The 15,702-nt window shown below is 46.6% G+C and overlaps 1 protein-coding gene across 1 annotated transcript in view; it reads right to left on the bottom strand.

Annotated features, from left to right (window-relative positions):
- The window catches only part of LOC114600182 (transketolase-like protein 2), a 32,248-nt gene that overhangs the window by 2,156 nt on the left and 14,390 nt on the right, over positions 1-15,702 (bottom strand). Inside the window, exons 5-13 of the mRNA XM_077932680.1 lie at positions 15,255-15,352; positions 13,206-13,397; positions 12,102-12,229; positions 10,980-11,173; positions 9,153-9,317; positions 7,464-7,620; positions 3,188-3,318; positions 741-824; positions 542-638 (exon numbers count right to left, since the gene is read on the bottom strand). Coding sequence (XP_077788806.1) covers positions 542-638; positions 741-824; positions 3,188-3,318; positions 7,464-7,620; positions 9,153-9,317; positions 10,980-11,173; positions 12,102-12,229; positions 13,206-13,397; positions 15,255-15,352 — 1,246 coding nt within the window. The remainder of the gene's footprint in view (positions 1-541; positions 639-740; positions 825-3,187; positions 3,319-7,463; positions 7,621-9,152; positions 9,318-10,979; positions 11,174-12,101; positions 12,230-13,205; positions 13,398-15,254; positions 15,353-15,702) is intronic.

Raw genomic sequence — 15,702 nt, 5'->3', positions numbered from 1 at the left:
AAGGGGAAATATGTGTGCGTCTTATGGAGTTAATGCAGGTGGGAGGCTCTGCTCAGCGCTCCCTTTAAAGAGCCGCGTGGAGCGTGTATGTGGCTCTTGGGGGCTTTTCCCTGAGGAGGGAGAAGGGCAGCCCGTCAGCGACTCCTCGGGGAAAAGCCCCCAAGAGCCACACACACGCTCCACGCAGCTCATGAAACGAAGAGCTGAGCAGAGCCTGGGATGTATACAGGCTCTGCTCAGCGCTCCCTTTAAAGAATATTTTTTTCCTTGCATTCCCCCTCTAAAAACTAGGTGCATCTTAAGGAGCGAAAAAAACGGTGAATCGCTCACCATCAACACAACCGCTAACAGACAAACGCAGCACTACAGCAAATTAATAAGGAGGAAACACTAAACACAGCACAGGGGAAGACCGAGGGGGACGGAGACATTTTAATAAACAACACGAGTGATAAGGATCCTGTCGATCGCGGTCGACCGATTGGACACCTCTGGACTAGGTGAATCATGGGGTCCCGTCCGACGCTACCGTTCCGATTACCTTGCTTGGCCAGTTCATCAGCAGCTGTGAGGGCCTCGTGGAGGGTGACTCCTGCCCCAATGACAGTCACCTTGTCCGCATCGTTCTTACGCACAACCTATAGAGACGAAAGCTGATGAGGGTCCTGTTCCGAACGACTCTTTCCCCCCCAAAAAATGCAGACGGTGAAACCGATGAAAAATCAAATCACACCCTTTACCTTGGCATGGCCAATCCCGAACTTTTCATCCTGAGAGTAGAGGACAGGAGTCTCTGGGCGGCTGGTTCGAATGAAGCATATCCCCTGAAGGAGCAAAGATCACAATTCAACGAAAGGGAGGCAGCAGGGCTCCCACTTAGTGTTTACACACGTGCTAGAGCATGACAGGGTCAGGCATGAGGGGTCAAAGATCTGCAGAAACTCCAGGGTTGCGCTGATAAAAACGCAGAGGTTGCCTGGAACGTGCAAAAGCGCAGAAAGAACGATGCACTTCCAGGAGCGGTGGACTGGAAGAAGACGCCTGGAGATCTGACTAATGTTATTGTGCAACCTCCACCCCAGCAAGCTGTTGCAGATAATACGGTGGTTGGTTTAATCACGGCTGGAGAGGGGGAGGCAGCCGATACGAAGGAAGTTGAGCACTCACTCCTTAACTTAAAGAAAACAAAAGAGATTATTGTGGACTTTAAGGTAAAGGGACCCCTGACCATTAGGTCCAGTCCTGGCCGACTCTGGGGTTTCGGCGCTCATCTTGCTTTATTGGCCGAGGGAGCCGGCGTACAGCTTCCGGGTCATGTGGCCAGCAGGACTAAGCCGCTTCTGGCGAACCAGAGCAGCGCACGGAAACGCCGTTTACCTTCCCACCGGAGTGGTACCTATTTATCTACTTGCATTTTGACGTGCTTTCAAACTGCTAGGTTGGCAGGAGCAGGGACCGAGCAACGGGAGCTCACCCCGTCCCGGGGATTCGAACCGCCGACCTTCTGATCAGCAAGTCGTAGGCTCTGTGGTTTAACCCACAGTGCCACCCGCGTCCCTTCTATTGTGGACTTTAGGAAATGTAAATTGAATATTCAGCGACTCATAATTGAGGGGGAGTGCGTGGAACAGGTCTTGGTGTTTCGATTTCTGGGAATGGAGTTGAGAGATGACCTAACCTGGGGAGAAAACAGCAAAGACCTGATGAAGAGAGCACAGCGGAGGTCATATTTTCTGAGAATCCTCCGGAAAAACAATCTCTCAAAGGACCTGTTGATGGCATTTTACCATTGTACTGTGGAGAGTGTATTAACTTATGGTCTGTGTGTGTGGTCTGGGAGCTGCACGGCCAGGGGAAAAACAATGCTGTCCAGGGTTGTAAAGACTGAGGAGAGAAGAATTGGGCGCACTCTTCCCACCTTAGATCAAATCTACGCTTCCAGGTGTCATAAGAAAGCTGCAGAGATAGCGCAGGATAGTGCCCACCCCGAAAATGATCTCTTTCACCTTCTGCCTTCTGGAAGAAGGTCCAGGGTTATAAAGACTAGGACTAGCCGCCTGAGAAACAGTTTCTATCCAAATGCGATTTTGGTTTTAAACGCAGTGTAAGGTAGTCTCTGTGGGAGTATATTGTATTTAAAAATGGGGTGTCAGAGTTTTTAGGGGGCTGACCAGGCTGGGATAGCAGACTTGTTGGTTTTGAATGTCTGGTGTAGATTTTTTCAATTACGTTGTTCTGTCTGGGACAATGACAATAAAGATTATCGTATCATCGCGTCGTATCGTTGTGGCTTCATTGTAGGAGTGGGGGGGCTCAGGGCCAAATTGGGCCAAGCATTGCAATCTGCTTTTGCCTGGCTGAGATGCGTTCCTGAACTCTGATCGTGCCTCTTGCTTCCCTGAGGAGAGAGGGGTGTGTGAGTGAACGCACAAACCAGCCTCTTGCAAAATGAACATCCCTTGCTCCACCCACTTCCGCCTCCAGCCCCGCCCACAACCGGCGTGTGGCCCCCGAAAAGCTGCCCCCGAAGGGAATGCGGCCCTCGGCTGAAAAAGACCCCTGATTTGCACAATGTGCTTTGCGACAGCCAATACCTGGAAGCACTTGTCAGAAGGTGCCAATGGCGATACAGTGGTACCTTGGTTCTCAAACTTAATCCGTTCCGGAAGTCCATTCTTAAACCAAAGCGTTCTTAAACCAAGGCGCGCTTTCCCATAGAAAGTCATGCAAAACGGATTAATCCGTTCCAGACTTTCAAAAACAACCCCTAAAACAGCAATTTAACATGGTTTTTTACTATCTATCGAGACCGTCGAACCACAGAATGAAAGCAATAAACAGTGTACTGCAGTCGCACAATCAATCCATTTGTAGCTGAACTGGGTTCCACACAGTCACAAAAACAAATAAAAAGAGCCACAAAAACGGAAAATAAATAGCAAAAACAGAAGTGCAGCACTAAAATCGGAAGAGTAACACTCAAAACGGAGCATGTTCGGCTTCCGAAAAAGGTTCGCAAACTGGAACGCTTACTTCTGGGTTTGCAGTGTCTGGGTTCCAAGTTGTTTGAGTACCAAGGCGTTTGAGAACCAAGGGACCACTGTAAATCGGGGTTTCGGAGAGCTGTGGTTTCCCCATCCGCTTCCCCCGAGCCGGCGACAATGTTTTAACCGGACGTAGGCAGTACCTTGGTGTTTGCAGCCAGAAGGACAGCATGCTCAGTGGACACAGCGTCGCTCGGGTAGAAGACGGTGCAGCCCGGAATGGTCCTGAACATGGCGATGTCCTCCAAGGCCATCTGAGAAGGTCCGTCCTCACCTGGGGAGGCAGCGGGAACAGCGTGACGCTCCAGCCGCACGCCAGAGAAAGCACAGGAGCCCATGCCATGCCAAGGGAGGGAAAGACAACCACAACAGCGCCTCCTGGTGCTACAGTTCCTGCACTGCCGGGGGTTGGGCTAGATGGCCATTGGGGTTCCCTTCCAACCTTACGCTTCTGCGCAAATTGTGGAAGGCAGCTCTGTACCTCCACTCGGATTTAGTACATGGCTGCTCAACCAAGTAGGGGGAACCTCTGGTTGCGAACGGGATCCTTTTCAGAGGCCCGTTCGCAACATGAAAAGAACGCAACCTGAAGCGTCGTACCTGCGCAGGTGCGCAGCACGATTTGGCGCTTGTGTGCAGCTTAGCTTAGTGCCTCTGCGCATGCAGCGAAACCCAGAATTAACCAGGCAGAGGGCCTTCTCGGTGGTGGCACCCACCCTGTGGAACGCCCTCCCATCCGATGTCAAAGAGAACAACTACCAGACTTTTAGAAGACACCTGAAGGCAGGGAAGCTTTTAATGTTTAATAGACTATTGTAGTTTAATATTTTGTTGGAAGCCGCCCAGAGTGGCTGGGAAAACCCAGCCAGATGGGCGGGGTATAAATAATAAATTATTATTATTATTATTATTAATTTATTTATTAGTCGTTTAGTTGTGTCCGACTCTTTGTGACCCCATGAACCAGAACACGCCAGGCACTCGTACATTTCCATTAAAACCTTAAGCGATTTGTATTTTGCCCCCATCCCCTCCTTGGTGAAATTCTGCCACTTCAGAAGCCGACTGCATTGACAGTTGAATGTATTCTGGTGTCTGCGCGGAGGGTGTCGCCAAGAGGTATCAAGTCTCCTGCCCACTTAGGAGGAGGAGATCCCTTTCAGTATCGCCCGATTCCTTTTATCTTCCCCTCTTGCCTGTTCCCGACCCGCTAAATCTGCTCTGGGGGACGAGGCCGGCAGTCCCGCCAGGCGAGAGAGAGGCTCAGTCCCTCGTATTCCTTGGCATTCCAGCAGAGTTCAAAGGTCCAAGAGACGGAGGCCAAGCTGCTCTCCCCACCAGAAGCAGAACACAAGTGTAGCATCCGCAGCCCCCCCCCCGCCCCGAAGTGGTGTGTTAACATGCTGGGAGAGCAGGAGTTAGGTCCCCACCCGACCCCAGCGCTTTAACGGCTCTGCTCCGCTCCAAATTAGTTCAAAGCAAATTACAAACCGGAAGATGCAATGAGTCAACTCAGATTATCAAACCACAAAAACACTCCGAGCAGGTGCAGTTTCGCAATTCTCAGCCTAACCTACCTGGCAGGACCGAAGATGAAAGGGGAGATGGGGGGAGATGGCAAAGTACAGAGTCTTGGACCCCTGGGGGGGAAAGCAGGATACAAAGGGAACAAGAGCTTAATCCTCACAGCCAAGAAGAGGAGATGGAGAGAGAAGCGACCAGGAACGTAAACCAGGGAATCAGCCAGAAACGCCACCACACCCTACTTTTAACAACTTGGGACCAGAAGGAGCGTCTCCACCCCCATCGTTCTGCCCGGACACTGAGGGCCAGATCCAAGGGCCTTCTGGCGGTTCCCTCGCTGCGAGAAGCCAAGCTACAGGGAACCAGGCAGAGGGCCTTCTCGGTGGTGGCGCCCTCCCTGTGGAACGCTCTCCCATTAGACGTCAAGGAAATAAACAACTATCTGACTTTTAGAAGACATCTGAAGGCAGCCCTGTTTAGAGAAGTTTTTAATGACTGATGTTTTAGCATATTTTTAATATTTTGTTGGAAGCCACCCAGAGTGGCTGGGGAAACCCAGCCAGATGGGCAGGGTATAAATAAAATTATTATTATTATTATTATTATTATTACCAGAAGGGATGCGGGTGGCGCTGTGGGTTAAACCACAGAGCCTAGGACTTGCCGATCAGAAGGTCGGTGGTTAGAATCCCCGCGACGGGGTGAGCTCCCGTTGCTCGGTCCCTGCTCCTGCCAACCTAGCAGTTCGAAAGCGCATCAAAGTGCAAGTAGATAAATAGGTACCGCTCCAGCAGGAAGGTATACGGCGTTTCCGTGCGCTGCTCTGGTTTGCCAGAAGCGGCTTAGTCATTCTGGCCACATGACCAGGAAGCTGTACACCGGCTCCCTTGGCCAGTAAAGTGAGATGAGCACCGCAGCCCCTGAGCTGGTCACGACTGGACCTAATGGTCAGGGGTCCCTTTACCTTTACCTCCAAGATTGCCATACCCCAGAGATGCCCCCAATTTGATCGGTGGGAATGGCACTCTTACAGGTGCCACGTAATACCAATTCTGCATTTGTAATAACAAGATATTTTAGTGCAGAAGCACATAGACTTTGGAACTCCCTGCCTATTGATGTCAGGCAGGAGGTTTCACTGTACTCTTTTTTGGCGGCTGCCAAAACCAATTTTTTTTTAGACAAGCCCATTCAGGTGCTTGTCTAAAGTTTTGTTCCGCTGTTATTGTGACTTCTGAAAAATCTTAAAACTACCGTTCCCAATTCTCCTGATGGATAAATTTGTTGCTTTCTATTTTTTTTCAAACCGCTTTGAGGTTTTTCACAATGTATCCTTTTTACATCCTTTGAGGTTTTTCACAGTGTATCCTTTTTAAGATCCTTTTGTAAGTAATAATAAATACAGTGGTACCTTGGTTTACAACCATAATCCGTTCTGGAGGTCCGTTTGTAAACCAAAACAGGTTGTAACCCAAGGCGCGCTTTCGCCACTGGGGCGTCCCAAAAAAATTTGTTCGTAATCCAAAAAAAAGGTTGCAAACAAGACACGCACTTATGGGTTTGACATGCTGGTAATCCAAAATGTATGCAAACCAAGACATTTGCAAACCAAGGTACCACTGTACTTTCAGGGCAATGGTGCGCTCCTGATGTTTTTCACAGGAAAATGCAAACAAATCAGTTTGCCAACCCAGGATATAAATATATTTTTTAAAAAATACGAAACAGGGGAGAGCACATGAGACAAACCTCCGGCCCAGAGAGGCGCCCCCTCTCAACAGCTAGTCACTGATAACCAACATCAGTTCATTTACAGCAAAATAATCTTAGCCCCTGTGCTTTTCTTTTTTTAAAAAAAAAATCACTTTTATTGATTTTCCAATAAAAAACATCCAATTAATATATCCAATCATAATATTCCAATTAAAATAAAAAACTAAAATAAAAAAGACCAAATTTTAGTCCAAATTATATTTATGCCCATGTGCTTTTCTGAAACTACGAAGATAGAAGGGGCCGCACTTTAAAAGGGGAAAACAAGAAAACAAACAGGATGGAAGGAAGGAACTCTTGCTTGGTGGTGGAATGGGGCGCCGGGGGCCACATAATGTGAGGCTGGGGGCCGCATGCAGCTCCTGAGCTGTCGTTCACCCACCATGAAGTTCGCTGGGCGATTGCGGACCAGGCACCGCCTCTCAGCTGCACCTACTTCGCAAGGTTGTTGTAATGACTTTTCCAATTTCCAAAAATTGGAAAAGTGGTATAACACCGACAAAAATAGAGAGGCTTGGCAAACTACTGGAGTATTACAATATATCCAAAACAATGGGAGAAATCGGAAGGATCTCAAAAGAGAAGATAGACAAGGACTGGAAGGTGCTTAAAGGATATTTGCAAAATCATATTGAAAAATCAGAACTCCTATTAGAATAAACAAGTTCCGTTATAAATGCTGAAACACTAAATAAGATGGATAACAATATGTGACAGAAAAAGAAGCAGAAAGTTGGTTTAGAAGTGTGTGAAACAAAGTAATAGAAGTGGAAAGAAATTGCAATTGAGTAGATTGGACGTCTAACACAAGGAAAAGGAAGTATGTGTGGGATTGAGTGTGGGTATGTATGAATATTTTTAAGGGTTGTATGAAATGTATGTTTGTTTGTATACTCGGAATATGTATGTGTTAATGTTGAATTATTTTAATAAAATAAATATATGTAATTTTTAAAAAATAAAAAATATTAAAATATTAAAAATAAACAAGGTTGTTGTAATGACAAGCGGTGGGGAGAGGAAAGAACCACGAATGCCCCCCTCAAGCTCCTCTGAGGCAAGGAAGGCCGTAAGTGCTATAAGTAAGGCAAGCAGGCCTTGCACATCAGGCCCCATACATACCGATGGAAACCCCACAGTGGGACCCACACAGCTTGATGTTGGCGTGGGAAATGGCCGCCATCCGGATGTGGTCGAACGCCCGGGTGAAGAACGCCGCGAAGGAGCTGGCAAAGGGGATCATGCGGTTCCTGGCGGCACAGCCAAGGGCCACGCTGACCTGCACAGCGCAAAACAAGGTTAGCAGTAGCAGTAGCAGTAGCAATAATAACAATAAGAGTAATAATAAGAGTACAGTGGTAACTCTGGTTGGGAACGGGATCCGTTCCGGAGGCCCATTCGCAACCTGAAAAGAACGCAACCCTCTTCTGCGCATGCGCAGGTCGCAATTTGCCACTTCTGCGCATGACGTCATTTTGCGCACCTGCGAGCGGCGCAACACGGAAGTAACCCGTTCCCTTACTTCCGGGTCGCCGCGGGACGCAACCTGAAAATGCACAATCAGCGCAACTGAAAATGAGAGCCAGTGTGGTGTAGTGGTTAAGAGCGGTAGTCTCGTAATCTGGGGAACCGGGTTCGCGTCTCCGCTCCTCCACATGCAGCTGCTGGGTGACATTGGGCTAGTCACACTTCTCTGAAGTCTCTCAGCCCCACTCACCTCACAGAGTGTTTGTTGTGGGGCAGGAAGGGAAAGGAGAATGTTAGCTGCTTTGAGGCTCCTGAAGGGGAGTGAAAGGCGGGATATCAAATCCAAACTCTTCTTCTTCTCTTCTTGCGCACCTGCGAGCGGCGCAACACGGAAGTAACCCGTTCCGTTACTTCCGGGTCGCCGCGGGACGCAACCTGAAAACGCACAACCTGAAGCAAACGTAACATGAGGTATAACTGTAGTAGTAACTTGGGAAGACAGGCAAACTAATGCCAGTGTACTGGAAGAAGCAAAGATCACCAGTGTTGAAGCGACGATTCTTCAACATCAACTTCGTTGGACTGGTCGTGTTGAGCGGATGCCTGATGATCGTCTTCCAAAGCAACTACTCTATTCCAAACTTAAAAATGGAAAGCGTAATGCTGGTGGTCAACAAAAGAGGTTCAAAGACTCTCTCAAAGCATATCTAAAAAAATTTAAACCGAATTTTTTTGATTAAAAAACCTAGTCTTATACACGGAAAAACGCGGTATATGCCACCCATATGGCTGCGTATAATATTAACAACACTGTTAAACAGCAACCATTAAAAACTTCCCTCTTCAGATGTCTTCTCAAACTTATACAGTCATACCTCGAGTTACAGCCGCTTCAGGTTGCGATTTTTCGGGTTGCGGACTGCCAAAACCTGGAAGTACCAGGATGGGTTACTTCCGAGTTTTGGCAGTCGCGCATGCGCAGAAGCGCTAAATCGCACTTTGCGCATGTGCAGAAGCGCCAAATTGCAACCCACACACGCGCAGACGCGGGTTGCAAACATGCATCCCGCACGGATCACATTCACAACCCGAGCAACCACTGTGTAGTTATTTATCTCCTAGACATCTGATGGGTGTTCCATAGGGCAGGTGCCACTACCAAAAAGGCCCTGTAACTTCGCTTCTTGCAGCGGGGGAACCGCTGCCAGGCCCTCAGAGCTGGACCTACTTGCGTTTTAATGCTGTCACCTGCCTCCCGGATCAGAGGATGAAGGGTGGGCGATAAATAAATTAAGGTGGCGGCACCCGCGCTCTTCACCCGGAGACGCCCCCTTGCAGGCTCACCATGTTCTGCTCGGCGATGAAGCACTCGATGTAGCGCTCCGGGTGGGCTTGCTTGAACAGCTCGGCGAACGTCGAGTTCTTCGTGTCGCCATCCAGGGCCACCACGCGAGGGCTGGCACTGCCCAGCTTGGCCAGGGCTAAGCCGTAGGCCTTGCGAGTGGCCATCTGGGGGGAGGAACAGGAGAAGGTTAACCACGTCAGAGGCCCCTCAAAGGCACCTGCGTTCGGCCGTCAAGGCACACACCTGCTCTCAGCAGGTACGGAGGTGTTTTCCTGTGAGGAAAGGGCACAGCGTTTGGGACTTTTTGTAACTGTGGAATTGTGGAGTTAGACAGCAAGGAAGGCCATAAGTGCTCAATAGTTCTTTTTTCCCCAATTTTTTTTCAAGGCAAAATTACAACAAAAAATACAAACATTGAATCCAAAATAAAACAGTACAAACAAGGGGGGAAAGCAAAACACGAGAAAAAACACAAAACAAAATAAAACAGTACAAATCCAAAACCAAAATAAAACAGTACAAATCCAAAATAAAACAGTACAAACGGGGGGGGGGAAGCAAAACACAAGAGGGGGGAAAAACACAAACAAAAAACAAAAACAAACATCTACAAATAAAACCATATCATCATTCTAATCATTATGTACATATACACATATTGACTTCCTTCCTTTGTTCTAAGACTTTGAAATTTTTACTCTTTCTAAGTTGTTGTGTCTAATATAGATTACTTCTATCTTTATACTTTCTGCACCATTTTTCTCTTTCTTTAACCCTGCAAAGCTTCATTCGTTACATACCAATATGCTTACTCCAGAACAATGTTTTTTCATATACTCTTTAGCACATCCCCATTCTTTTAATAATTTTTAGTTTGATTGTCCCCTTATGAATGCTGTGAGTCTTGCCAGATGTACTATATACCATATTTTTCGCTCCATAAGACGCACCTGACCATTAGACGCATCTTGTTTTTAGAAGGGGAATACAAGAAAAAAATATTCTTTAAAGGGAGCACTGAGCAGAACCTGTATGCGTCCCAGGCTCTGCTCAGCGCTCCCTTTCACGAGCCGCGTGGAGCATGTGTGCGGCTTTTGCAGGCTTTTTCTCAGGAGAGAAAAGCCCCCAAGAGCCGCACACATGCTCCACATGGCTCGTGAAAGGGAGTGTGGCTCTTGGGGGCTTTACCGGGAGGTGGGGGAATTCCCCCACATCATAGAAAAGCCCACAGAAGCCGTGGACCCTTTAAAGAGTGCACAGCTTTTGTGTGCTTTTCTATGAGGAGGTAGAAGGGACTGACGCGGCCAGTCATTCCCTTCTCCCTCCTGGGGAAAAGCCCCCAAGAGCGGCGCACTCTTTAAAGCATCCGCGGCTCCTGCAGGCTTTTCTACGAGGCATTCGCTCCATAAGCCTCACACACATTTCCCCTTACTTTTTAGGAGGGGAGAAGTGCGTCTTATGGAGCGAAAAATACGGTATGCCGTTTTTTTCCGCTCTATAAGATGCACCAGACCATAAGACGCACCTAGTTTTGGGAGGAGGAAAACAAGGAAAAAAATATTCTGAATCTCAGAAGCCAGAACAGCAAGAGGGATCACTGCGCAGTGAAAGCAGCAATCCCTCTTGCTGTTCTGGCTTCTGGGATAGCTGCGCAGCCTGCATTTGCTCCATAAGATGCACACACATTTCCCTTTACTTTTTAGGAGGGAAAAAGTGAGTCTTATAGAGCAAAAAATACGGCATTTTCACAAAATTTAATTTGCCATTCTTTCATGGATGGAAGCGCTCAATAGTTCTATGATTCTAACTGGCTGCCCCGGCAGTACCTTTTCCCCTATTTTGAAAGCGGGTGGAGACGGCATCTTGATCTCCTCAGTGGTGACCTGGGCTACGTCTCCGGCCGGCGGAAGGATGGTATAAACTTTATTGGCCGGCATTTGGCCCTGGAGAGCGTTGATGATGGACTCCATTTTCTCCTTGGGCATGGGCTTCCCATGCCAGTTGTCCGCATCTTCCACACCTGAGGCAAGAGAACACTCAGGGAGTCAGACTTTGCCAACCGGGCACCTCCAGGTGTTTGAAACTACAACTCCCATCGTTGTTTTTCCATTGCATTTCACTCTTAATTCGTACGCTGCCTTTCTGCATTGCTATAGACAAGGCGGTTTGAGAATTATAGAAACAGCGAAACATACAACAAAGACCGACGCATCCTACGATGATGCAAATAAATCATAACAAAAGACCATTGTAAGAAATTAAAAAGACTAGTAGGGTTATCTGAAGACTTATAACGAGGAATTTTTTACCTTTCTACATTTATTTAAATTTTGAGGCATTTTGCAATGAGTTATATTAGAACTGGAAAATGTATAAAACGCTGGGATATAAAGGTTAACTTTGAAAGGCAAGAGGTGGGAGGGAAGGAAGTTGGTAGGCTCTAAAGAGCCCAAGAAGTAAACTGGATAATAATGATGTGATTAGATATGTTTAAATGGAAAAATTAATAAAAATTATTTAAAAAACAACAGCAAATAAATCATAATAAAAAAGATGACTTTAAAACAAGCAACTTCCATTAAATAAGGTAACGGTCCATAATGCATTTAATATATAATATTATGCGATAAAGTTAAGTCTCAAAAGAACAACAGGTCATAAATCAGCAGGAAATCCCTCTCAATGATTACAATAAAGCATTACTGGATCATGACCAATAGAAGTAACAGCCACGTCGCAATACATAAAATACCGCTATGTAAAAAAAAGATCCAACTGAGGAACAGTCACACTGCGTTGGTCAGGGATGATGGGAGTTGTAGTCCCAGACACCTGGATGGGTGCCAAGAGGGCGAAGGCTGACCCAGGCACCGTCCAGGGACCAGAATGACTGCCGCAAGCAGGTCCCCTCCTTCACCCCCCACAGGACAAAGGGACCACAGGCTCACCTGCGATTCCCCGCCCTTTGAAGGTCTTGGCCACGATGGCGGTGGGCTTCCCCTTCTGCTGGTTGGCTTGCCACAGGGCTTGGCACAACTCCTCCACCTTATGCCCATCCACAACGTACGTATTCCACCTGGAAGAAGAAGGGAAGGAGGTCAGCTTTAGGCTTCCCAGATCTGGCTGGCAGCTGCAAGAACAGGATGCCGTTGGCCGGATCCAGCAGACGAGTTCGCCTTAACTCAGCGGTTCCCAAAAGGTGAGGCAGGAGAGGATAGCAAGTGTGGCAGGAAGATTCTCTATTATTATTGATTAAGGTTTTCAACACGTAGTACAATAAAAACCAAACAAAGCTAATGTCTCAAGAGAAGGGGGGGAAAGGGGGGGAACAAGAAGAAAGAAAGAAACACACAAGTACAAAATTTTATATTCTATCAACCTTCTTTAAAAAATATATATATTATATTTTTTACCAACCACCAAAACACAAACAGTGAAACCCCCCAGGCAGCTGATACATTGGGTCCACATATTCAATAATATACATATTCAGTAATATTCAATAATAACATATTCAAATCAACTATATGTACCTTAACACTCCTCCCTCCACAAGGTTTATTTCACTTTTAACATTTTAATTGCCCCAAATTGTTCAAAGCTACCCAAATAATTCAATATCTTCTCAGACCAATCCTCCTCTTTCTCACTGACCTTAAACCCTTTCATTCTATGTATCTTCATAGTTAGGTATTCTAAAATTATAACATTATTCAGTTTTTTCTGCCATTGGTTCACCCCCAGCTCTTCTGTATTTTTCCAACTACACACTATAACCTGTCTGGCTGCAATTACCATTCATTTTACCCGTTTAAAACACATTCTTCTAAAAACTGGCAGAATATGGACCGGTATCTTTTCAAAACAAGAAATCAAGCGATACCGAGGACAACCGGAGTTGTGCTTTCCAAACCATTTCCTAGGACTAAAAAATTCACACGCAAAATTTTGCTCTGGAAGGGCAGCCAGGAGAAGGAAGTCTGGGAACTGTCGCCTGCCGTTGCCACAAAGAGGAGGTTTGAAGACAGAAGCAGTCGGCGGCGCTTACTCACCCGAAGGCCTCGCAGCGTTTGCGGTAGACCTCCATGTCGTGGCGCAGGGGGGCGGCCTCACTCTGCCCCAGCCGGTTGACATCGAAGATGGCCACCAGGTTGTCCAGCTGGTACTGGGAGCCAAAGGCCAGACCTTCCCACACCGAGCCCTCTGAGCTCTCGCCGTCGCCCAGCAGGCAGTACACGCGGTAACTGGGGGGAGAGGGAGGAAGGTCAGGGCCCAAGGAAGCGAGGATATAAATAACAAAATTAATGTTGTTGTTGTTATATACTTCTATTTTGCTTTAAACAAATACATATAAATATAGACAACCAAAATTACAAAAGAAAATTCCTTAATAATAATAATAATGATGATGATGATGAAAAAAGCTAAAAAACTACAAAAATATCAAAGTACACAGCATAAAACATAAGCCATTATGGGAAAGAAAAAAAGAAAAAGGAAAGGAGGAGGGGGGGGGGGAAAGAAGAAAAGGGAAAAAAGAAAAAAAGAAAAAAAGAGGAAGATAAGCCATTTGTACGCTTCCATCAAGGTTACAATAGATCATTATTCTTATCAATTCTATCTGCATTCCACAGAATCCCTCATCTTGGTATCAGGGAAGATTTCCCTATGTGGTATCATTCTAAATATAACCAGGTCTTTCTTGATGAACCCTAGATAATTATTTAAACATTCCCAGTTTTCTTTCACCATCTTTTTAGGTTTATCTCTTATTGCAGCTGTCAGCTTTGCAAGCTCCAAGTACTCGCACAATAATGTTATTATTCTTAAGGAGGCGAGAAGGGAGAGAGGTCCTGGCAGATGAAATTCGCGGACTACGCAGAGGTGGCAGGATTAACCGGGAAAATCAGAAAACAGGAGGGTCAAAACTTCAACGAAGAAAGGGACAAATATAGAACATGCTTGAAAGATCACTGAGGTCTTGAGTTATTTGAGGCAGGCTTCAAATAACTTTTGCAATGATTCTGGATATAATGGAGGATGGTAAATTAGATGGAATGACAAACCTAGGCAGCATCTTAAAAAGCAGAGACATCACCTTGCCGACAAAGGTCCGTGCAGTGGTACCTCGGGTTACATACGCTTCAGGTCACAGACTCCACTAACCCAGAAATAGTACCTCGGGTTAAGAACTTTGCTTCAGGATGAGAACAGAAATCATGCTCTGGTGGCATGGCGGCAGCAGGAGGCCCCATTAGCTAAAGTGGTGCTTCATGTTAAGAATAGTTTCAGGTTAAGAACGGACCTCCAGAACGAATTAAGTACTTAACCCGAGGTACCACTGTATAGTTAAAGCTATGGTTTTCCAAGTAGTGATGTATGGAAGTGAGAGCTGGACCATCAAGAAGGCTGATCGCCGAAGAATGGATGCTTTTGAATTCTGGTGCTGGAGGAGACTCTTGAGAGTCCCATGGACTGCAAGAAGATCCAACCTCTCCATTCTGAAGGAAATCAGCCCTGAGTGCTCACTGGAAGGACAGATCCTGAAGCTGAGGCTCCAAGACTTTGGCCACCTCATGAGAAGAGAAGACTCCCTACATTACTGTGTTATTTATTTTATAGTACAGTACATTGATTATTGCTTTCATTTTATGGATCAATGGCCTCATTAGAGAGTAAAATTCATGTTAAATTGCTGTTTTAGGGGTTGTTTATAAAAGCCTGGAATGGATTAATGTAATAATAATAATAATAATTTATTATTTATACCCCACCCATCTGGGTGGCTTCCAACCGAATATTAAAAACAATACAGCGTCAGACATTAAAAACTTCCCTAATCCGCTTTGCATTACTTTCTATGGGAAAGTGCACCTTGGTTTTTGAACGCTTCGGTTTTTGAACGGACTTCTGGAACGAATTAAGTTTGAGAGCCAAGGTCCCACTGTATCTGACTGAGGGGAGCTGTTTATATAAATTACGCACAGTTTATATCAATTACGCCGACTGTTTACTTGTGCCGAACCACAGAAAGCGTTTGGAATTGTCACATGGCGCTCCAGCCGGGTGGATCTTCCCAGTTTCCCCAGTAAGTTCCTCACCTGGCCTTGTCAAAGTATTTCCCAGTGTAGGCCATGCCACAGGCAGCTCCCAGGCCTTGTCCCAGCGAACCCGTGGCCACGTCCACAAAAGGCAGCCTCTGTAAACGCGGGAGAAAAAAAGTGAGAGAAACATGGGGTGAGGATACCATCGCAAACCAATTAGCCCTGCAAGGTCCTGATCCTTTGTTCCCGAACTGTTCTGGATCAGAGTGCAAGGCGCTTTCCTGGCCGCTCCACCAGCAACACACACCCAACAGGTTCCAAATTTCATCAGACCTTGTGGGGGGCTGGACTATATTTTGAAAAATATAAATGTGAGAAGTCCCAGAGCTCACAGGGTTAGTAGCTCAAGGGACATGGCGTCCTCTCCCCAGGGTGCGCTGCACGAACGAAGGGGAAGTTACTTTTATTTTCTGTTTTGGCTGCGAAGGAGAAGCAACATGTCGCC

The sequence above is a fragment of the Podarcis muralis genome, chromosome 8, assembly GCF_964188315.1.
Source record: "Podarcis muralis chromosome 8, rPodMur119.hap1.1, whole genome shotgun sequence".
NCBI classification, from domain to species: Eukaryota; Metazoa; Chordata; class Lepidosauria; order Squamata; family Lacertidae; genus Podarcis; species Podarcis muralis.
Note: the sequence above shows the minus strand (reverse complement) of the source record. Positions and strands in the feature narration are given on the sequence as shown.